This window comes from Rhinatrema bivittatum, chromosome 3, assembly GCF_901001135.1.
Source record: "Rhinatrema bivittatum chromosome 3, aRhiBiv1.1, whole genome shotgun sequence".
Lineage (NCBI taxonomy): Eukaryota > Metazoa > Chordata > Amphibia > Gymnophiona > Rhinatrematidae > Rhinatrema > Rhinatrema bivittatum.
Window position 1 is genome coordinate 229,259,207 of NC_042617.1, and position 25,216 is coordinate 229,284,422.

The 25,216-nt window shown below is 41.7% G+C and overlaps 1 protein-coding gene across 1 annotated transcript in view; it reads right to left on the reverse strand.

Moving 5' to 3' along the window:
• THBS2 (thrombospondin 2) overlaps positions 1 to 25,216 on the reverse strand; it is a gene marked incomplete in the record, with an annotated part of 874,147 nt that overhangs the window by 71,228 nt on the left and 777,703 nt on the right. The window contains 1 exon segment of the mRNA XM_029594286.1: positions 8,204 to 8,343. Coding sequence (XP_029450146.1) covers positions 8,204 to 8,343 — 140 coding nt within the window.

Genomic DNA, 25,216 nt, shown 5'->3' on the forward strand with positions numbered 1-25,216 from the left:
TTGATTTCTCAGTATTTTTTGTTATGAAACTGAAGGTGGACCCTTAGTCCGAGGTAGAGTTGATGCTACTTAAGGGAGAATAAACTCTCTTAGGTCCCTACTGTCGGAAGGCAAGGCCAGTAAATCAGATTTTGAACAGTTACTTCGCCACTGGAAGCCCATGTCCCTGTAGGGACCTGAGCTGCTTGGACTTAGGAGACTTCCTGAAGACTGAAGATAGGTCTGGATGCAGGAAGCAGACGTTGAACAGTTACTTCGCCGCTGGAAGCTCACGGTCCCCCCAGGAGGAGCCTGTAGGGACGCGAGCCGCTTGGACTTAGGAGACTTCCTGAAGACTGAAGATAGGTCTGGATGCAGGAAGCAGACGTTGAACAGTTACTTCGCCGCTGGAAGCTCACGGTCCCCCCAGGAGGAGCCTGTAGGGACATGAGCTGCTTGGACAGGAGACTTCCTGAAGACTGAAGATAGGTCTGGATGCAGGAAGTAGAAGTTGAAAAGTTTCTTCGCCACTGGAAGCTCACGGTCCCCCCAGGAGGACCCCGTAGGGACCCGAGCCGCTTAGATTTAGGAGACTTCATGAAGACTGAAGATAGGTCTGGACACAGGCACCTCCTGAAGGTCATGGAATCCAGGCCGCTGGCACCTCCAGCAGGTCGTAATGCAATCCGGAAGTCGAAGCCAGGAAAGGTCGGAAACCGGTCCAGTGGTCGAAGCCAGAAGAGACCATCCAACAAGAGGAGAAGGAGGAACTGGGAACAGAAGAACAAGACCAAGGAAAACAAGAAACGGAGTCCAGGAACAAGAAACAGGAACTCGGAGCTGAGGAACAACATCAATCCGGAGCCAGGATACCAAGGCAAGGTCTGAGGAGCAGACCTTGCCTTTAAATAGTGAACCAGCAGGGGAGTTCCCTGGAAGGAGCTTCAACAATATCCGGTAGTGGTCCCTTTAAGAATCCTGCTTAGCCGCGCACGCGGCTCTAAGCATGCTCGGCGGGGAAGGAATCAGCAGCAGAACAACACCGACAGGGACGCGGCCAGGCCTCAGCAGCAGCCATGTCCGTGCATCAAGCAGCGGAGCTGGCTGACTGCTCCCGCGGGTGGCCTGGGAGCGTCCCGACGCCACGGGTGAGTGGCTGTTCCTGTTCGTGGACCGCTGAGACCAGTGGCCATAACATTTTTATAACTTGCAATTGGTTTTTAAATTGTAACTCATGCCATTAGGTACGTTCGCCTATTTTTAATCTTGTTTTATTGCCCATTTTGTAATTTGAAGACTTTTTACCTTTATAATTTTAATTTTAATTTTTAATTTTTAGTGTTCATTTTTAGTGTTTATTTTTTAATTAATTTTTAAACATATTTTTATGTTTTTTTATTTTTGACTTTTTTCTCTATATATCTTTTATTATTTGGCTCTTCCACTATGGCTTCTAAACATTATTTACTTTTAACTTTTTTTTTTTCCTCAGTTTACATCATACTACAATCTATGACTGTTTAGAACGTTGCCCCGCCCATAGGACAATGATTGGCATGTCCCCTTCGCGTCTTTTTTCAGGTTTAAAAACCCCATCATGATTAGCAGGTCTTCCCTTTACAATAGCGCCAAACATTTGCTGCATGTCTACAGATGGGACAATATCTCTCCAGTTTGTTTTATTCTTCAGTAAGTTTTACATTTTTAGAACTGTTTTATATGTTTAAACTTTTCGTGGCGAGTTTGTGGTACTTATGTTAAGAACATAAGAACATAAGAAAATGCCATACTGGGTCAGACCAAGGGTCCATCAAGCCCAGCATCCTGTTTCCAACAGTGGCCAATCCAGGCCATAAGAACCTGGCAAGTACCCAAAAACTAAGTCTATTCCATGTAACCATTGCTAATGGCAGTGGCTATTCTCTAAGTGAACTTAATAGCAGGTAATGGACTTCTCCTCCAAGAACTTATCCAATCCTTTTTTAAACACAGCTATACTAACTGCTCGAACCACATTCTCTGGCAACAAATTCCAGAGTTTAATTGTGCGTTGAGTAAAAAAGAACTTTCTCCGATTAGTTTTAAATGTGCCCCATGCTAACTTCATGGAGTGCCCCCTAGTCTTTCTACTATCCGAAAGAGTAAATAACCGATTCACATCTACCCGTTCTAGACCTCTCATGATTTTAAACACCTCTATCATATCCCCCCTCAGTCGTCTCTTCTCCAAGCTGAAAAGTCCTAACGCTTTGTGATACTCAGTAATATTATGCCTTTTAGCTTTTTATGGTTTTTACACCCTGTATAAAGATTAGTCTTTCATATATTTATTTGGGGCAAGCTGTCAGTGGTAACTTTTGTTTTAAATTAATTTTGCCGCTCATTTTTGCCGCTCAATATTCCAGCATATTAAAACACTAGCGTCAGTACCTCCAAATTTTTACTTTGCTTTAAGAATACTGCCTTTTGTTTTAATTTTACTTTTTTAAGTTCTCTTAATTATCAGTTACGGGCATTTTTTGCATTTTTAATTTACTGCCCCATTTTTGCTTTATTCTTTATATTTTTTTTAAAAAAGGATCGTGGCGCAATACATTTTTCAATTGTTAGTCACTGGCAATATGTTGTCCATTACTTCCTTTTTACTTTCATTTTATATATAAACCTTTTATTAAGGAAATCGCGGCGCAAAGTTCTTTTAATCACTTCTCACCGGCAATTTTGTTCTCCACATACCTCCAATGTGTTGCGTGCATAAATAGAGTTGCAAACACTACCAAAATGATGCTTATTTATATCAATTTTATCGTGGGGCATCATAGAGTAAGTTCTCCCGATTTACCGGGTTACCGGCAAATTTTCATCTACAATAAACACGATGCATTTGAGACATATTAACAATAGCACTTTTTCATCTCTGCCACATATTCTATTTTTTAACACTCTTTCAACACCTTTTTACAAATTCTCTATAGGTTCCAAACTGTCAACCCAAAACACTGTTATCTGGAGGAATATCTTTATTGAATGTATCTGCATTACACAAGTCAAAAAGGTATTATTAATATAAATGTTATTGGTATCTTGATTTTCCCATTCATTTATTCATTTATTTATATTTTTTATTAGCCTTTATTCATTTTAATATTTTTATCATTTTTATTTACTTATTTTCTTAATTTTAAAAGGATTTTTTGACTTTTTTAGTATCTTCATAAACAAAATTGGATCACACCTGCTACTAATGTAACTGCACTTCTGAATGAGGTAAAACCCTATTACATTTTTAACAGAGAAATGTATTACTGTATATTTTATTGTTAAATAAAACTTTTTTTGAATATATTTTTTCTCTTGATAGGTATGAGCTAATCATATTGTTTCCTGTCAATTGACAAAATCTGTCATGAACAGGTAATAAGTGCCATGGTTTTTTCTTTATATGGCTTTCTGTCCTTACACTGTTTAGTCTTTTGTATGTTGACCTCTTTCCTTTTTAATTTATAAAAATAACTTTCTCTGTGTGTTGTTTATGTATTTTGATTAAACTATGCAATTTTTATTTTAGCCCCTGAAGCAGCCTGTGATCGGGCGAAACTCAGGCCTTGAGTCAGGCACTCACTGGAATATTGCCTTTTCAATAAATAATCTTGAGGACTTCAGCTTCTCTGTTTTATATTCCTCACGGCTTTGCTAGACTGACTTCCTTCTTGTTTTTTGGGCCCAAGAGTACATCTTAGGCAGGTGCCGTTAGGTCCATGCGCTTGACTGTCCGGGTGTTGCAGTCATAAGGGTTCATCAATTACGCGAAGTTCCATTTCAGCCTGTCACTTTAATTGGACTTCATAGGAGCCCTGCTAGACATGGCTCAGGCCAAGGCCTTCCTGTCTCATCAAAGAGCCATCACCTTGATGACCATAGCAGCTGAGATTCATCAGATCCAGCAGATATCAGCCTGGCACATGTTGAGACTGTGAGTCACATGGCTGCAACTGTCCATGTCAATCCCTTGGCACATTTACATATGCGCAGAGCCCAATGGACCCTGAGGTCGTAATGGTGCAGGCCACTCAAAGCCTCCAAGATTGCATTTGAATCACCCCATCTCTCCAGGATTCATTGTCCTGTGGGTGGTTATTTTCAAATCTCTTTTCAAATTCCCCCTACCCAAATTGTCCTAACCATGGATGCATACACCCTTGGGTGGGGAGATCATTAGATGGGCTCAATACCCAAGGTCTCTGGTCTGATCAGGAATGCTCTTATCAAATCAATTTTCTGGAGCTTCGTCAATCAGATATGTGCTATGGGCTTTCAGAGATCTGCTGTCCAACAAAATTGTCCTGATCCAAACCAACAACCAGGTAACCAAGTAGTATGTCAACAGGCAGGGAGGCATGGGATCATACCTCCTGTGTCAGGAAGCAGTTCCTGGTTGGCATGTGTCCTTTCTCACAGGATGGTGCTTAGGGCCATGTACCTGGCTGGGATGGGGAACATGGTAGCAGACAGGCTGAGTTGAGCCTTCAGACCCCATGAGTGGTCCCTGGACCAGGGGGTAGTGAATCAGATATTCTGCTTCTGGGGGAGCCCAGATGTAGATGAGTTTGCATCACCGGGCAACAGGAAAATGCCTCGGTTCTGCTCCCTATATAGGTCAGATGGCAAACTAGCCTCAGAAGCCCTGGCCCATCACTGGGGCAAGGGTCTTCTGTACGCATATCCTCCGATTCCCTTAGTGGTGAAGACTCTCTTGAAGTTTCACAAGGACAAGGGGACTATGATCCTCGTAGCCCCTTATTGGTTGAGACAGGTCTGGTTTCCACTCTTATAGGAGGTTTCCATCCAGAAACCAATCAGTCTGGGGACTTCCCCAGGTGTCATCAAGCAAGATTGAGGCAGGTTGTGGCATCCCAATCTCCAGGCTCTATCACTCACAGTCTGGATGTTGAGAGGTTAATTCTGCAACTGCTCGATCTCTCAGAGGAAGTGTTTTAGGTCCTGGTGGCTTCTAGAAATCATTCCACTAGAAAGTCCAATGTGTGGAGGAAGTTTTCCATGTATTGTGAACAGAAGGCCCTAGATTCATTCTCCTACTCCACACAAAACTGCTTGAGTAACTTCTACACCAATCAGAAGCTGGCTTAAAAACCAACTCCGTTAGAGTTCATCTCATTGCAGTTGACGCACACCACCAAGGTGTAGATGGTGCTCCCATTTCTGTTCAGCCTATAGTTGTATGACTCATGTGGGGCCTACCTCAACTGAAGCCTCCCCTAAGGCCTCCAACTGTGTCTTGGGACCTCAAACCTGTGTTAGCTTAGCTGTTGAAAGATCCTTTTGAGCCACTGTGCACCTGAGAGCTGAAGTACCTTATCTGGAAGGTCATATTTTTGGTGATGGTCACCTCAGTGTGCAGGGTCAGTGAGCTCCAGGTCTTAGTGACTTATCCACCTTTCACTATATTTTATCATGACAGGCTAGTCATGAGTATATACCCTAAGTTCCTGCCTTAGGTGGTGACAGACTTCTATTTTAACTAGTCCATTGTCCTGCTAACATTTTCCTAGGCCCCAATCACGCACAATTTGGACTGTAATTGAACCTTAGCCTTCTATCTGGAGCAGACAGAAGCCCATAGACAGTCCACCCAACTTTTTGTTTCTTTTGATAAGAATAGGTTGGGCATTGCTGTTGCCAAACAGACACTATCCAATTGGCTAGCAGATTGCATCTCCTTCTGTTATGCCTAGGTAGGATTGCATCTTGGGGGCCATGTCAATGCTCATTCTGTCAGAGTCAAGGCAGCGTCGGTGGCCTACTTGCAAGCAGTTCCTGTGGAGGAGATCTGGAAAGCTGCGTCATGGAGGTTCTCTCCACACATTCACATCTCACTATTGTATGGATAAGGATGGCTGATGTGACAGAAGGTTCAGACAGAACCTGTTTGAGGTGTAGAACCCAATTCTCCCCTCCTGGGGCCCATTGTTTGAGTTCAGGCTATCTCCCCCTCTTGTTACCAACCCATTGGCACTTGGTTGGGTGTATGTCAGTCCCCTTTTAAGTTTGAGAGCAGCCTGTAGCTAGGGATTCACCCATGTGTGAAGACTACCATCCTGCTTGACCTCAGAGAAAGCAGAGTTGCTTACCTGTAACAGGTGTTCTCCGAGGATGTTTCTCCTCCGAGGATGTTAGTCCTCGTGAAACCCACCTGCCACCCCATGGAGTTGGGTTTCTCCTATTTTTTGTTTTAATTATAATTCTATCTTACAAGACTGGAGAGGGATCTCACATGTACGCGTGTTGTAGGGCATAAAAGGCTAAAGAAATTAGGGCTGTTCAGTTTGGAGAGATGACTGGGGGGGGGGGGGGGGATATGATAGAGGCCTACAAAACCATGAAAGGACTTGAACAGGTTAATGTAAATCAGTTATTTACTCTCTCAGATAATATAAGGCATGGGAGCACTCCATGAAGTTAGCAAGCAGCTCATTTAAAACAATTTGAAGAAAATTATTTTTCACTCAGAGGCAAATCTTTAAACTTACGCGAGGGCGCAGATTTGTTCACGCAACCTGGCGCGAACAAATCTACGCCCAATTTTATAACATGTGCGCGCTGCACCCCCCTGCTGCACGCGCAGGGGGGTGCACAATTGTGCAACTTGCGCGTGCCGAGCTGAGCAGCTTGCCTCCGTTCCCTCTGAGGCTGCTCCGAAATCGGAGCGGCTTTGGAGGGAACTTTTTTTTTGGTCCCCCCCACCTTTCCCTCCCTTCCGCTATCTAAGCCACCCCCCAGCCCTAACTAATTCCCCCCCTACCTTATATCGTGGAGTTACGCCGCCGGCTCCCTGCCCCAGCACAGGCTGCTGTGCCGGAGCACTTGGCCCCGCCCTGGACCTCCATCATGCCTCCTACCCTGCCCATGGACCGCCCAAGGACCACCGCCATGCCCCCGGCCAGCCCCTTATTCGGAACCCCGGGACATACGTGCATCCCGGGTCTTGCGCGCGCCGCCGAGCCTATGCAAGATAGGCTCGGTGCGCGCAGGGGGAGCTTGGGGCAGGTTTTCGGGTGTTACGCGCATATCTTATGCATGTACCCCTTTGAAAATCTGCCCCTTAGTGCATAGTTAAGCTCTGGAATTCATTGCCAAAGAATGTGGTTACAGCAATTAGTGTAACTGGGTTTAAAAAAATTCAGATAAGTTCTTAGAAGAAAAATCCATAAACTGCTATTAATCAATTAGGAATAGTAGCTTGAGTTCTATTTAATGTTTGGGTACTTGCCAGGTTCTTGTGACTTGGATTGGCCACTGTTGGAAACAGAATGCTGGGCTTGATGGACCCTTGGTCTGACCCATTATGGAATATCTTATGTTCCTATACAGTCTTATGTTCTGGGTATGTTCAATGTGCCTACCCAAAGTTCTAAAAACTTTGACATAAGTTTTCCACATCGGGGTTCCATCTGATGATGTCATCCATGTGTGAAAACTAACATCCTGCTGTCCTCAGAGAGCACCTGTTATAGGTAAGCAACTCTGCTTTCCATAGAATTTGTATATTTTATAAACTAAGCATTCTCAATTCTGATTGTTTACTTTTATATTGTGTTGCTTTTAAAAAGTAAAGGTTTGGATAAGTTCTTGGAGGAGTAGGCCATTACCTGCTTTTAATCAAGTCGACTTAGAAAATAGCCACTGCTATCACTAGCATCAGTAATGTGGGATATTCTTAGTTTTTGGGTAATTGCCAGGTACTTGTAGTCTGGATTGGCCACTGTTGGAAACAGGATGCTGGGCTTAATGAACCCTTGGTCTGACCCAGTATGGAAATTTCTTCTGATCTTATGAGGTATGTTTCTGAATGAAGTTCAGGCATCTATTTTTGGCTTCAGGCCCTCTCTCACTGCTAACATTGAGTATATATTCCATCTGTCCCATTCCAGATGTACAAGGTCATCTGGAGGTTGTACATAGTCACAAAAGAATAATGAGGGGAGAGAATAGTACAATGAGGTTATAATGTATTTTATGGTTTAAAGTAGAGGTTATTGGAAAGTACAGCTAAACACCAGTTACATGAGAAATCCAAGATATACAACCCTAGACTATTACAACACTCTGAGGTATTAGTACTTAAGGAATGCATTTTCATGCTTGCAGAGCATATGTTGTATATGATTAAATGTTTTAAAAACAAAACTTAGATGATCAAACTAACCTCTGCATTCATATCTGAGATCTGAAAAGAAGACCATTTCTTGGGAGAAGACAAAAAGTCCTAATCGTCCACCAGTGTAAGTTTTGTCATATAGAGGACCAGAGTCAGCCATGATCTGTTTCCCCTCATAAACAACCACTCTATAAAGAAAAATAAAATTTTAATGTATTAGATTAGCAGAGACATTAACAGATAGCAATCTAAGATTCACATTATAACACCTGTCACAAATTATAGTCAGATTTTCCATCCAGGCTCCCAATTAATCCTATTTTATTACTTGTACCTTTCCTTCATAACTCAATGTAGGCTGAAAGACAACTACACACCATTTATTGGAAATATTGAAATAAGACATTTTAATTTTGAAGTGATTTTGTCTAAATATTGCACATGTCTTTCTAACACTGTTAGTGCTGTACAAGAATTTCTGATGGAGCATCACTGAATGCAATTATCTTTTTAGTAAATGACATATAAACAGTTGTATAATTTTTCTATTATGTAATACATCAAAAATAAATACAGCAGCGGAGGCCAGCTTTGGTCCTCGAGAGCCACAAACAAGCCAGGTTTTTAGTATATCTACAATGAATAGAATTCATAGAAAGGAAGCGGTGCTCATTGTGGGTAATTTTGAAAAGCACATATGCTAATAAAACCAAGTTTTATGCACCTAAGTGATCTCTGAAAATAGCCCCAGTGGGCATGCATGTAAACGTACAAGTGGAACACAGTTACACACATACTTTAACATGCATACTCATACTAAATAGGAGTTCTGCAGAGCAGAGTGTGATTGGGATTTGCATGCATAAACTAAATCTTTGAAAATAAGAGTGTAAATCCAAAGTTATACCTTCTCTGGACAAGTTCCTGGAGGAAAAATCCATAAACAGGTGGATTAGGGGAAACCCACCCCTTGGGAATGAGCAATAAACAATTTAATCTAATGTTTGCGATCTGTCTAGTACTTCCTAATGACTTGGATTGGTCATTGTATGAGACAGGATGCTAGGCTCAATGGACCTTTGTTCTGACCCAGCATGGCACATCTTATGTTTTTATAATTGATGCATTTATGTTTTTATTGTAGTCTGTTTAGTTATTTTTTAAACAGACTATAAAACCAAACAAATAAATAAAATGAGGTGGCCCAGATGGCACTGTGAGTGGACCACTTGAATGGATTTCAGCTTCTCTTTTGTTTCTTGTTGTTAGTTACTTGATTTCCCAGTTTCTGCTGCTATGAGGAAGATGAAAAGAAATGGGAAGTTGTATTAACCTTCTCTTACTTCTTATTCCTAGCCCTGGTCATCTCCATGTTGATACTTTTGTGGTCTGGACTCTGGGTTGCCATCAGGTATGTGCTCTGCTGGTGGTGTTGGAGAGGTAGCGGCCTACCTGGTATATCTCTCAGTCTTGTTGCGCTAGATATACCTCCAAGGCTGGGAGTTGCTCTTATTATGGCTCCTGTAGAAAGAATGGATTCTGCTGCAATGAAGGAACTGCATGAAGGATTTTAGCTTGGCAGCCCTGTGGAGGAAGGATGCAGCCTGTGGGGGCTTCACTGTCCAGGTCTCCAGTAGTACAGTCTCAGGCAACCACAGAAGTAGAGTGGTGAAATGCAGGATGGCTTCGGAGGTACTACAGGAGGGTAAGCACTCCAATTTTGTCCATCTAAATTTTGAGGAAAATGCTGACCAAAAGAGCCTTGATTTTGAAGAGGCCTAATGTGGTGACTTTGGATTCTGTCTGGTCAGCTTTGGGAAGCATAATAGTTCAGTGGTTCAGTAACCTGATTGGGTGAATATCAAGCACACAAAGTAGTTTATTTATTTAAAAGTATTTATTACCCGCCCCTCCAGAGGCTGAGCAAAATAGAAAATGGGAGTAGTTATTGGAATGCTTCAGCAAAAAGGTGAGTTTTGAGGGACTTTTTAAATAACTTGGGATCACTAATGAGGCATATGGATAGAGGCAGGGAATTCCAGAGAACGGGGCCGCAGATCGAGAAGGAGCACTTATAAGTGGAGGCCAAATGTCCTGCTTTTGTACGATGACTGTCGAGGAAAAACTGACTTGAGGATTGGAGGGTCCAGGCAGGAGTGTAAATACGCAAGACTGAGCTAATCCAGCGTGATTTGACATTGTGAAGTAGATTATGAATTAAGGTGACAAGCTTGTATTTGATGCATATGAAAATGAGTAACCAGCGCAAATTTTTAAAACAAGTATATGGTGAATAGGGATATTAGTAAGTAAATGAGTGGCAGAATTTTGAATAATTTGAAAAGCACAGAGAACATTCTGAGGGAGACCAGCATAGAGAGAGTTACAATAGTCTATAGAGGAGAAAAAGAGAGCTTGTAAAACTGTATGAAAATTATCAGGAAGTAGCAAAGGCTTGAGATGTCTCAATATTCTTAACTTGCAGAAAGAATTCCTAACAACTGACTTGATCTTGTGGTACACAAGATGATACCCAAGTACATGCTGAGGAGGAAATTGGAATGGTGTCTACCAGGATTTGGGTAGGCTCAGGGATGGCTAGAACCAGATTTTGTTTGTTTTCATATTCAAAGATAGATGGTTAGCGGCAAGCCAACACCAAATAGATTGAAAACAAACGATAGCAAAATTAATAGTTACAGACCAAGAAGAAAAAAGAGGAAAGAAGAACTGTATATTGGCATACAACTTATAGGAAACAGTCAATTGCTCAAGAAGAACATAGAGAGGGAGTCAGTTAAAGATAAAGAGAGCAGATCATTGGGGTATCCCAGAAGTGATGGGAACCATTCAGAGGAAGTGCCATTAATCTTGATATGTTGAAAATGATCTGTTATGTAAGAAGAAAACCAAGTGTGAACAGAACCAGATATACCCACTTCAGAAAGATAAGAAAGCAAAATAGTGTAGTCTAGAGTGTCAAAAGCCATGGAAATATCTAAGAGGAAAAGAACATAGCAAGTGCCAGAATCAAAGCCACAATGAATAGTGTAAAAACTTGAGATTAATAGTGATTCAGTACTGTTCAATAGATCTTTGGAAAAGGGCGTAGTGCCTAGTGACTGGAGAAGAGCAGTTAGCATCACCTCAGTGGTGGGAAAATTAATGGAGACTGCTGAAAGAAAGGATAGTGAACTTTCTACAATCTGTTGGGTTGCTCGATCAGAAGCAGCATGGATTCACCAGGGGAAAGTCCTGTCAGACGAATCTAATTGATTTCTTTGATGGGGTGACTAGAGAACTGGATCAGGGAAGAGCGCTCAATCTAATTTACTTGGATATTAGTAAAGCTTTTGATACGGTCTCACACAGAAGACTCATCAACAAAATGAGAAGCTTGGGAGTCAGCTCCAAGGTGTTGGCATGGATTACAAACTGGTTGACGGATAGAAGACAATGGGTAATGGTAAATGGAATCTACTCTGAAGAGAGAGTGGTGTTAAGTGGAGTGCCCCAAGGATCGGTGTTTGGACCGGTTCTGTTCAACATCTTCGTGAGCAACATTGTGAAAGGGTTAGAAGGTAAAGTTTGTCTATTTGTGGATGATACTAAAATATACAACAGAGTAGACACGCCGGAAGGAGTACAGAGAATGAGATGGGATTTAAGGAAGCTGGAAAAGTGGTCGAACATATGGCAGCTGGGATTAAATGCCAAGAAATGCAGAGTCATGCATCTGGGGTGTGGTAATCCAAAAGAACTATATGCGTTGGGGGTGAAGGGCTGATGTGCATGGAGCAGGAGAGAGACATTGGGATGATAAGGGCCTGAAGTCGACGAAGCAGTGTGACACAGCGATAGCCAAAGCCAGAAGAATGCTGGGCTGCATAGAGAGAGGAATATCTAGTAAGAAAAGAGAAGCGATAATCCCCTTATACAGGTCCTTGGTGAGGCCTTACCTGGAGTACTGTGTTCAGTTTTGGAGACCATATTTCAAAGGAGACAGAGACAGGATGGAGCTGGTACAGAGAAGTGCGACCAAAATGGTGGGTGGTCTCCGTTAAATGATTTATGAGGAAAGGTTGAAGAAGAACCTGAATATGTATACCCTGGAGGAGATGAGAAGCAGACCTTCAGATACTTGAAAGGTTTTAATGATCCATGGTCGTCAACAAACCTTTTCCATTGGAAACAATTTAGAAGAAGTAGGGGTCACGATTTGAAACTCCAGGGAGGAAGAATTAGAACCAATGTCAGGAAATATTTCTTCACTGAGAGGGTGGTAGATGCCTAGAATGTCCTTCCGGAGGAAGTGGTGAAGACTAAAACTGTGAAGGATTTCAATGGGGCATGGGATAAACACTGTGGATCCATAAAAGGCTAGAGGATGGGAATAAATAAAAAAGCTAAACCGGCACAGAGTGGCAGTTACTACCCTTAAGAGAAACATGGGGGTAACCTACATGGAGCAACAGTTACTACCCTTAAGAAAAACATGGGGGTAACCTCACGGAGCAGCAGTTACTACCTTTGCAAGCATGCTGGGCAGACTAGATAGTAGGGATGTGAATCGTGTGCTCAATCGTCTTAACGATCGGGTTCGGCTAGAGGGAGAAAAAAATCTGATCGGTGGTGATTTGAATCGGAATCGGTTCCGATTCACATCGTTAATTTTTTTTTAGTGAGGCCTGACCCTTTAAAATTGACCCCTTACCTTCCCCCACCCTCCCGAACCCCCCAAAACTTTTTACGAGTACCTGGTGGTCCAGTGGGGGCGCGGGGACCAATTTCCCGCTCTTAGGCCATCAGCGCCATTTTGGCTGCCACTCAAAAATGGCGCCGATGGCCCGATAAAATAAAAACCCCACCCGACCCTTTAAAAATGACCCCTTAGCTTCCCCCACCCTCCTGAGCCCCCCCAAAACATTTTAAAATTACCTGGTGGTCTAGTGGTGGTCCCGGGAGCGATCTCCCGTTCTCGGGCCGTCGGCTGCCACTCATAAAGATGGCGCTGATGGCCTTTTGCCCTTACCATGTGACAGGGTATCCATGCCATTGGCCGGCCCCTGTCACATGGTAGGAGCACTGGCTGGCCAGCGCCATCTTTAAAGATGGCCGCCGCCATCGTAAAGATGGGCGCGGGGACCAATTTACGAAATTGGTTCCTGCGCCCCCACTGGACCACCAGGTACTCATAAAAAGTTTTGGGGGGGGTTCGGGAGGGTAGGGGAAGGTAAGGGATTAGTTTTATAGGGTCGGGGTGGGTTTAGGGGTTGTTTTGGTGTGCCGGTTTTCCCGCCCTCCCCCGATTTACGATTTTACACAATAAATCGTGGGAATTTCTATTGTATCATGACTCTTAACGATTTTTGACGATTTAAAAAATATCTGACGATTTTTTTAAATCATCAAAAAACGATTCACATCCCTACTAGATAGACCATTTTGGTCTTTTTCTGCTGTCATTACCATGTTACTATATGAAAGATGGGCAGCAGCTCTGTGAAAAGCAGCAATAAGTGTGGGCACCTCTGTAACAGCTGATTCAGGATGGAAGCAACAAATGGAATTCCATCAATCTGATGCTGCAGATGTTAGTAAATTCCATCTGATGTTGCACATGTTAATAAATCAATGGACAGTCTTTTATGTCTTATCTTGGGAAGTGAGAAGTGTGGATTGCCCATGGAGCATTATGATTGATTAGAGATGATGCAGATAACAGTCCTGAAGCCTTTTAAGGATGCCATTGAAGATCTGAGTTCTATGAGAGCCACTCTGATTGGTCATTTCCATAGTGAATATCCAGGAGCAGAAGTTACAGGGTTTCCTTCAGGAACAGAGAGTGTCAGAAAGAGGCTGAAATCTCTCTCTGAGGATACTAACATAACAGCCATGCTGTGTGACCCATAGGTGAAAGAGAGTATTGCCCTTCAGTCCCATAGTCTGTAACTGGAAAATGATGCTGGTGGCTAGGGTGCAGGAATGGGAATACCAGAGACAGAGAGGCAGTGGGGATGATGCAATGCAGGAAAGCATGGCAACCATGAGCAGCACTCTGTCAGCTATCATTTCTTCCCTCACCTTTATGTGCTACACTCCCATTATTTCTGCAGAACAGGCTCTCCTAACACAGGCCATAGTTACAGCTTTTGGCAGCAGATACCCTCACATACCCTTCCCCTCAGAAAAGGAGACCCCAGCACAAATTTCAGTATCATGTCTATCTCACAGAACCCAATGAGGACATGACCACAGATCCATTGGCACATTGGGCACCGAAGGCTATGATGTGGCCAGACTTGGCCAAGGAGACCAGCAATTCCTTTTCCACCAGGGTGCCTAGTGAACATGTATTCTCAATGGTAAGGGACACTGAGTCTATATCATTAAAGTCAGGCTCCCTTTGTTGTGTTTCCCTGAATTTCCATGTGAGTGGCAGGAAGACCAAGTGTACAGGAACCAATGCCCATGTTTTTTGCGTTAAGCACCTTGATGTGTTTTTGCCTTTCTTCCTGCTGCTGCTGCTGCTTTGCCTGCTCCTTGTGTCTTGCCTCTCTCTTGGTTCAGTGCCTTGCTGTAATGTCATAGTACCACTCTTATGGCCCACTCTGTACCTCCAGCTGTGCATCTCTCTTAGTTATACTGGTGTTATTTTTGTTCTCAGAAAGAAAACAAAAAGAGAATAAAATAATTATTTTCTTCCTATGCCTCTCTTGTCTTATCTTGGTATGTCATTCCTGGTGCATTGCTTCTCATTCTGCCTGTCCTACTCCTGCTGTTGTTGTTGCTGATGATCTACAGTACCATGACATTGTAGTACCACTCTTATGGCCTAGACTGTTCCTCTGTGCCTCATGAGTTATACTGGTATGTTTTGTTTCCCCTCAAAACATTAAAAATAAAATATTCTCCTCCCATCCTGCTTCTCTCCTACTTGCCTGGTTCTCCCACTCTACATCTCTTTTGGTTTTTACTAGGGTGTTTTTTTCCCCCAAACAAAAAATTTTAAAAAAGAAAAAAATATATATTCCCCCTACTCTGCCTTTTCTTGGTTCAGCATCTTGCTATATTAATCTGCATCTATTACTGCCTGGCTTACTCCTGGCCTTCTCATGGTGCCTAGGAGAACTCTTGTCACTGCTAATACTATTTTGCTTCTTTCACGGTGCCTTGTGATATTCATGTCAGTGTTGATGGTGCCCTTTGTCTTTCTGACTATGCCTTGAGATGCTGATGCCATTGTTTACTGCCTTATCCCTGAGCCTATGACTTAGGATTTTATTGCTACTTTTTTGCTTCCTTACCCCACACTCTGTGTCTTGGTGATTTTGATGTCAATCTGCTTGCTGCTTTACCCCTCACTTTATGCCTTGGGGTTTTGATGCCACTGAGCTGCTCACCATACTCCTCTGTCTATGCTTTGGGGTTTTGATGCCACTGTGCTGTTTGGCATACCCCTCAAACATGAAATTGCAGAACTGTTTCTGGTGATATTCTCACAGAGAAACTGGTCAATACACAACTTTCAGAATACTTGGAAATAAACGAAATCTTATTCCCTTCCCAATATGGCTTTCGCAAATTGCGCAACACAGAAACCCTCCTCATCTCCCTAACAGACCGGATCATCATGGGACTAGACAAAGGTCAATCTTTTCTATTAGTTCTTCTAGACATCTCGGCGGCGTTCGACACAGTCAACCACTCCATTCTTCTCAATCGACTCTCAGACACTGGTCTTTCAGGATCAGTTCACAATTGGTTCATCTCCTTCCTCAGTAACAGAAGCTTTAAGGTAAAAATTAACAATAAAGAATCTCCCATCATAAATTCCTCACTAGGTGTACCTCAAGGATCATCCTTATCTCCTACCCTCTTCAATATTTACCTCCTCCCCCTCTGCCAGCTCCTAACGAACCTAAACTTAATACATTACCTCTACGCAGATGACGTGCAGATTCTGATTCCTATATCAGAATCTATCACAAAAACACTCTCTTTCTGGAACAACTGCCTACAATCCATCACCAGCCTCCTCACCAGTTTAAACCTGGTCCTTAACACCGCCAAGACCGAACTCCTCCTTATTTCTTCCAACCAAGACAACTACCCTCCACAGACCCACCCCAACATTCAGGTCACACACACAAGAGACCTCGGTATTATCCTCGATAACCGCCTAAACCTAAAGAAAGCTATCAACAACACGACCAAAGACTGTTTCTATAAACTTCAGGTGTTAAAAAGACTCAAACCCCTTCTGTACTTCCACGACTTCAGGACAGTGTTACAAACCATGCTCTTTGCCAAGATTAATTATTGTAACGCCCTCTTCCTCGGACTCCCCATCTCCACCACCAAACCTCTACAGATGCTGCAGAATGCCGCAGCAAGAATCTTGACCAATACCAACCGTAGAGAACACATCTCCCCCATCCTCCGGAACCTTCACTGGCTGCCAGTAAACTTCAGAATCCTACACAAATCCCTAATCTTAATACACAAAACGGTCTACAATCATCTACAGCTCGACCTTGAAATCCCTTTCAGACTCCACACCTCAACCAGACCAATTAGAGAAGCATACAAAGGAACTCTACATGCCCCCCAACCAAAGCCGCACGGCTCACTATCACGAAAGACCGGGCATTCTCAATAGCAGGCCCTACTATCTGGAACAACATCCCCACAGATCTTAGATTGGAACCATGCCATCTAACTTTCAGAAAAAACTTAAGACTTGGCTTTTCCGCCAAGCATTCCCGCAACCTTCTGAAGCACACTAAATGCCCTTAGCCACAATTCACAATCTCTGGAATTAGAAATTCCTAAGCAGCTAAAATACATAAAATTCTAATCTGTCTTGTTATTATGTTCTGATCTATTTGTTATATGTTCCATTGTTATTATTATGTACTGTTATTATGTGCTCAGTTATCTGTCTCCTCTACTACATTTTTCCAGCTACCTATGCTTCCAAGTTTTAGCCTCCTTGTTGATTGTAACTTTGCTCCTTCTGTTAAATGATTATTTATTTACTGTTAAGTTCCTCCCTGTTTTATGTAAACCGATTTGATATGGCTATTACCATGAAGGTCGGTATAGAAAAATGTTATATAAATAAATAAATATATGCAAACTATCATTTAAATAGTCACAGTACCTGAATTCTGGAGTGTGGCCAGTGTGATGCCAATTTTAAAAAGGCTCCAATTATGATCCAAGAAATTGTAGACCATAGCGGCTGATGTTGATGCCATGCAAAATGATAGAAGCTTTTCTTAAAATTACTGACCACATAAATAATCATGGTTTAATGGGGAAGAGTCAACATGGTTTTTGCAAAGCGTTATCTTTGCCTTACCAATTTGCTAGATGTTTATGAAGGAGTAAATAAACATGCGGATAAAGGTGAGCTGGTTGATATAGTATAATTGGATTTTCAGAAGGCTTTTGAAAAAGACCCTCTTGAGAGAATCCTCAGAATGTTAGAAGGCCATAGGATCTGAGGCAAACTTGGGAAATCAGTGCTATTCCCTGGGAGTGAGATACAAGAAATAGATCAACTATTGAGGATCCGCCACTGTCGGAGAAAAGATGCTTGGCTCAATGGACCTTGATCTGATCCAGCATGGCACTTCCTATGTTATCTGCAAAGGTCAAATATACATACATCAAGAGTTTCAACCACAGATAAATACAATCATGAGCAATATAACACAAACCTGTGTGTATAGCATTTTATAAAGATTTATTTTAACAAATTTTATCAAAATCATTTAAAATGTTTATAAACAATATACATAATCCATATAAATATCATTCACTCTCCACACACATACCCAATACAATACATAGCATATATATCACATGTAAATTCTAAATACATATACAAAACAGTATATCAAAACAATTAAACACTCCCCCAAATATCCAGATATTTTTGTTTCATATTTTACATCATCCACGGTGATATGATCCTTCCATGTCTTCTATTCCATTTGAGTTTAATTTCCTCACAACACGTTCCTCTTCCTGTCAAGAGACTCCTGTTTCACCCAATGAATATCTTGTATACTGTTCAATGTCCTTGTTCAATGCGTATTGAAACCATTGTAGATAATTTTATTAGTCCTTTGGACATTTGTTCTCCGTTTTTTGTTACGCTGTCCCTGTTTTTTATTTCCTCCCCTCTCCTTTCTCAGCTCTCTTCTCTTCCTCGCTGTCCCCTTCCCCCATCCCTGTTTATTATATTTCTCCTCAGTTATATGTAAACCGCTATGATGTTTATTTGAATAACGGTATACAAATTTGTTAAATAAATAAATAAATAAATAAATAAGGTTTCATCAGGGGATGTAACAATCACTTCACAGCGGATCACCACTAAAATGTATATGTTGATTCAGCAGGCTGTGAGATCTAAGACCATTGATGGGAAATTAGGGGAGTATTTGTTTGAAAGTTGTCCGGTTAATCCAGATTTCTACATGTTACCAAAGATACACAAGAATCTTCAATCCCCACCGGGGAGACCGATTGTTTCTGGTACTGGCTTGATTTTCGAGCCAATCTCAAAATATCTTGATCACCTTTTACAGCCATATGTAGGGGAAATTGATTCCAATATTAAAGATTCTGCTGACTTTATTAGAATGTTAGTTCAAATTGATGGAATTGATGAAGAATGTTGGTTGGTGACTGCCGACATTTCTGCTCTATATTCCAACATACCACAGGACTCAGCCATATGTATTGTTATGGATATACGTGATAAATTGGAGATTTCAGATCACTGTAAACAATTATTGGATCAATTGTCTATTATTGTCCTAAAGAAAAGTTTTTTCCAATTCAATGGCAAGATTTTTCATCAGGTAAAAGGTATCCCAATGCGGTCATCCATGGCCCTATCGGTAGCCTGCCTATATGTGGCGTCTGATTTTTGGAAAGAAATAAGAATATGGAAAAGATTTATTGATGATGTGTTTTGCATATTTGTGGGGTCCAAAGTGAGATTAGAGGAGTTTATTGCTTGGATCAACACGTTTGAGTTCCATATTGATCAAAAACAAATTTCTTTCCTAGATATGTTGGTTTATTAGTGTGAGGGAAAGTTGTTTACAATGATCTATAGAAAAGCGATAGATAAAAACACTGCTCTAGATTTTTCAAGTTTTCATCCAAAAAGGCTAAACGAAAATATTCTGATTAGTCAATTCCTGAGGCTACATAGGTTATGTACCACTGTGGACGAGTTTAAGATCAAGGCACATGAATTAACTGATCATTTTTTGGCACGGGGGTATAGGCGGAAAATTATCAGGGCACATAAGCGAGCGTTATACGCAAACCGGGATCACTTGTTGTTAACAGGGTATTGGGTCCCAATGACAAGATTGATTTGTGCCATACCTTTTTCATATTTGGAAAATGACAGAGCCATTCTGTATAGGCATTGGTCGATACTGAATGATGAGGGTGCATTTCAACAATTACTGGTGGTAGCATTTAAAAGAAACTGCTCATTGCAGGATATATTGACATCAACAGTGCTGAGGGAATCTCAGTGTGACAGCACACATAGAGGTCAATATGCATGTGGTAAATGTAGTATATGCCCATATGTAGATGAAAGGAGATATATATATATGTTCCAGCTTTGAAGAGGGAATATATTGTACCTGGTAATTTTGACTGTGATACTGGTCAAGTTATTTATTTGATCATTTGTTCGTGTAGTCTATTTTATATAGGGCAGACCAAATGATCTATAAAAGTAAGAATTAGGAGCATTTAAGTAGTATATGGAGACAAAACGAGAATGCACCCCTTGTATAACACTGGAGGAACCTGAGACATAAATTACATGAGTTGCGGTTCTGCGCTTTGAACAGAGTTCAGTTACCACGTGGTGGTGACATTTCTTTAAGGTTATTGCAGAAGGAATAATGCTGTATCTATAATTGGAATACGTTCGAACCATGAGGACTTAATATGGATATTGAATGGAGTGCTTATATTTGAGATATGGAGGGCTGTTGTTTAATTTAGTGGCTTATGGATGTTGAAGATAGTTTTGAATGTGTTGTATGGGTATTTGTGTGACTGAGTGGTATGAGATTTGATGGTGTTTTGTTCCTTTAGAATTGAGATATGTCATTGACTGGGTTTGCTGGGCTTGGTGGGGTTGAAGAGGCAGGCTCTTATGTGTGGTATGGTAATGGTTTGTTGGGTGTGTAGGGTTGAGCAATGTGTGACTTCATTTTTAAAGGTCTTGACGTTTTTTACGCTGTTGGAATAAAGGTATAAATAGGGTGGGGCTGCTGTGAGTGCGCAGCCGCAGCTTTTTTGGATGAATATGATGGTGGTTCTGTTTTAAATAATGATGATGAGAGTCGGGTAAGCTTGACTATATTTTGGAGTGATCCTGTAATTTTTTGTTACTAATGAGTATGTAAGGTTAGTGAATTATTATTTAGATTGGATCATTGTTACATCTTGGTTTTGTTGATATTTTGATAGCGGCATAAGGAAGAATATGTTGAAATCTTTAAGAGCTGTTGTGCCGAGAAAACATTGAAATGCGACTGGGAAATGTGCCGGGTAAGTGAGGTTGCCAGTTGTGATATGTATTAGTTGATGTCTTGTTTATTTGTTAGTATGTTTTTCTTTTTAGTGTTTGTGCTGTGGTTAGTACTGACCAGATGCTTTTGAATGCGAGTGGTGAGAAGGGTTGAAACTGTTCTTTCAGGTAAGGAGTTTGGTTTATTTGTGTTGATGGTAATTGTTTGTCCAATATTTGGCGACCAGGTGAATTGGATTTATGCAATAGTTGAGGAATTTATGTTCCAAATGAATAAAAATGATGTTGGATTTATTTAAGGTTTCATAATATTGTTTTTATTACTTGTTGATGAAGGATGTTATAGATGAGAAGATTTGAAACGTGTTACCCCCTGGTATATTAGTGGTGATCCGCTGTGAAGTGATTGTTACATCCCCTGATGAAACCTTGGATGAAACAGGAGTCTCTTGTCAGGAAGAGGAATGTGTTGTGAGGAAATTAAACTCAAATGGAATAGACGACATGGAAGGATCATACCACCGTGAATGATGTAAAATATGAAACAAAAATATCTGGATATTTGGGGGGGGGGGGGTGTTTATTTGTTTTGATAAACTGTTTTGTATATGTATTTAGAATTTACATGTGATATATATGCTATATATTGTATTGGGTATGTATGTGGAGAGTGAATGATATTTATACGGATTATGTATATTGTTTATAAACATTTTAAATGATTTTTGATAAAATTTGTTAAAATAAATCTTTATAAAATGCTATACACACAGTTTTGTGTTATATTGCTCACTTCTTATATTATGTCATGGGGTTTTGATGTGACTATGCTTTTTTCCTTACCAATCACTCGATGCCTTGGATTTTCCATGCCACTCTGCTGTCTTCCTACTCCTCACTTCATGCATTGGAATATGATGCCACTGTGAAGTTTGCCATACCCCACATTCTACACTTTGGGGTTTTAATGCCACTCTGCTTGCTGCCATACCTCTCACTCTATGCTTTGGGGATTTTGATGTCACTTTGCTTCTAACTGGATTCTATGGAATTCTTAATATATAGTGCTACATCACTACCACTTCAATCTGCTTTGTCATTTTGATATATTTTGTACCCTTTTATCACCTTGCCTCATTGGTTATCCTTTTTCCACCAGGTCTCTGAGAAGTCTGTTATGTCAATATATTCTTTCTCTAGTAAAATACATTTTAACTCTCTATTCTCACTTTTCAGACTTCTAGCATTTGCATACAGACAGTTTTAGCCATATCTGGTTAATCTATCTAGATAACTGAAACCTAACTGGCTAGGATTGAATATCACTGGTTACATTCCAAAGTTATCCAGGTATGTATAGCCAGAAAACTTTAACTTAACCAGCGATATTGAAAGAAAATCACCAGTTAAGCAATGATTACAATTAAAAAAAAATAAACAACCTACCGAGTGGGCCTTGTGGCCACATCCCCCATCCCCACCTCACTGAAAAGTTTGCTGGTCCTGCCAGATGATTTTGAAGAACTCCCCAAGCTTACCAAAATAAGAAAAGTGGTACACCTTAAGGCATAAAAAAGCCATTTGTTCCTCTCCCATCCACATCTAAAAGTTAAAAAGTTATTAATCTGAGGGCAGCATCAATATGCCACTTCCCCCACCACTCCCTGCCAAATATACCCTAACCCTCCTGCCCCAACCACATCCCCCAAACCTCAAATCATGACCAGGAGCTTGGAACTTGTGTCCGGCTCCCAATGTATCCACCTCTTCCTGCCCATGTTTATACATAGGCAAATAACTTACTCAGATAACTCCAAATATCGGAGTTAACCAAATAAATTATTTGGGTTTCTCAGCTGCACATTGGAACATCCCTTACTTATTCAATAAACTGTTGAGTGATCAAGTTATCCAACAAAAGATAGCTGGATAACTTGTCCAGGATATTCAGTAGGGATGTGAATCGTTTTCCATATCGTCTTAACGATAGAAATCGTGTGGCAGGGCAAGAAAATCGTGTTAGGCACGATTTTTTGGTAAAAAATCGTTAAAAATCGTTTTTTCCGATTAGTGCGCACTAACTCGAGTTAGTGCGCACTAACTGAAAATGATACAATTTGACACTTTTCAGGTCAGTTAAGGTCAGTTTAGGAATGAAATTGTATTCCTATTGGCTGCCCTCTTATTTATTCATGTTACCAAGGTTCCCACTGACAGTATATGGGGGATGGGAAATGGAAACAGTTGGTAGCTTGACAAAACAAGTAATGTGATCAATGTGACTAGAACTTGTGCCCTAACCCTGATACCAGGGGTATTGTGATCTTCCGGCACACAGTGCCCTATCCCTATTAATACCAGGAGTGTTGTGATCTTCCTGCACACAGTGCCCTAACCCTGGCACCAGGGGTGTTGTGATCTTCCTGCACACAGTGCCCTGTCCCTATTAATACCAGGAGTGTTGTGATCTTCCTGCACACAGTGCCCTAACCCTGACACCAGGGGTGTTGTGATCTTCCTGCACACAGTGCCCTATCCCTATTAATACCAGGAGTGTTGTGATCTTCTTGCACACAGTGCCCTAACCCTGGCACCAGGGGTGTTGTGATCTTCATGTACACAGTGCCCTATCCCTTTTAATACCAGGAGTGTTGTGATCTTCCTGCACACAGTGCCCTATCCCTAATACCAGGGGTGTTGTGATCTTCCTGCACACAGTACCCTATTCCTGATACTGGGGGTGTTGTGATCTTCCTGCACATAGTGCCCTATTCCTGATACCGGGGGTGTTGTGATCTTCTTGCACACATCCCGGTATCAGGGATAGGGCACTGCATGCAGGAAGATCACAACACTCCTGGTATCAGGAATAGGGCACTGTGTGCAGGAAGATCACAACACCCCTGGTATTAGGGATAGGGCACTGCGTGCAGGAAGATCACAACACTCCTGGTATTAATAGGGATAGGGCACTGCATGCAGGAATATCACAACACTCCTGGTATCAGGGATAGGGCACTGTGTGCAGGAAGATCACAATACCCCGGAGGAGTGAGGGTCAGGCAGCTCCCCCCTGTCTGTGAAGCCAGCCTCTCACTAGTAATGCAGGGAGGGAGCTGTCTCAGACTTCACCATCCTCCCCCCCCTCACCCACACACCATTCACTGGCTGGGACATGGGGGAAGTCAGGAGTGAGGGTCAGGCAGCTCCCCCCTGTCTGTGAAGCCAGCCTCACTAGTAATGCAGGGAGGGAGCTGTCTCAGTCTGGTATCAGGGATAGGGCACTGAGTGCAGGAAGATCACAACACCCCTGGTATCAGGAATAGGGCACAGGTTCTAGTCATATTGACTGATCACATTACTTTTTTTGTCAACTACCAACAGTTTCCATTCCCATCCCCCCAACCATCACCTCAGTTGGAACCTTGGTAACATCAATAGATAAGAGGGCAGCCAGCCAATAGGAATACATATTCATTCCTAACTGACCTTTACTGACCTGGAAAGTGTCAATAATTTGTATCATTTTCTGTTAGTGTTCCTGAGTTTCCATTTCCATTTCCCATCCCCCCAACCATCACCTCAGTGGGAACCTGGTTAACATCAATAGATAAGAGGGCAGCCAGCCAATAGGAACACATATTCATTCCTAACTGACCTTTACTGACCTGGAAAGTGTCAATTTGTATCATTTTCTGTTAGTGCGCACTAACTCGAGTTAGTGTGCACTAACATGATTTAACGATTTTTAACGATAAATCGTTAGAATTTCTATTGTATTGTGTTCTATAACGATTTAAGACGATATTAACATTATCGGACGATAATTTTAATCGTTGAAAAACGATTCACATCCCTAATATTCAGTGGGATTAATGCCTACTGAATATAATCTCCTAAAGTCATCAAGTTACATGTAGCCAGATTACTTTAAACCTAACTGGCCAACTTTCGAATATGACCTGTTAAATCTAAAGATATCTGCTCTTGTGTGGCTGGGTAATGTGCTACTTAGTCTGCTTCCTTCAAAAGATATAAATGGTACATCTTTTGAAAAAAAATTCTTAATTGCAGGCTCCTGACTTGATTCCCCACCCCCTTCAGTGTACAAGTCAAAACTTCTGCTGTCCAGACATTCCCCCAGCCCCTCCAACATTAAAGCAACAATCTGTGCTGGACTACCAGCCCTCCCCCTGGGTAAATATAAAAAATTAAATATTGCCTACTCACCACCCATATATCCCTCCATGCTGCCATCCTCCCCCAGAAGTCTTCTCACTCACGCAGTACCTAAATCATGCCATCGACAGCTAAATAGTTACGCCGACACCTTATACTTCCAGTGCTACTGCCAAAGTATTCCTGGAAGCACCTGAGATCACAGTGTATGGCGATGCTGGGTCTCAAAACAACAGCATGATCTAGGTACTGGGTAGGTGCAAGAACTTCAGAGGGATGGTGGTGGCTTGGGA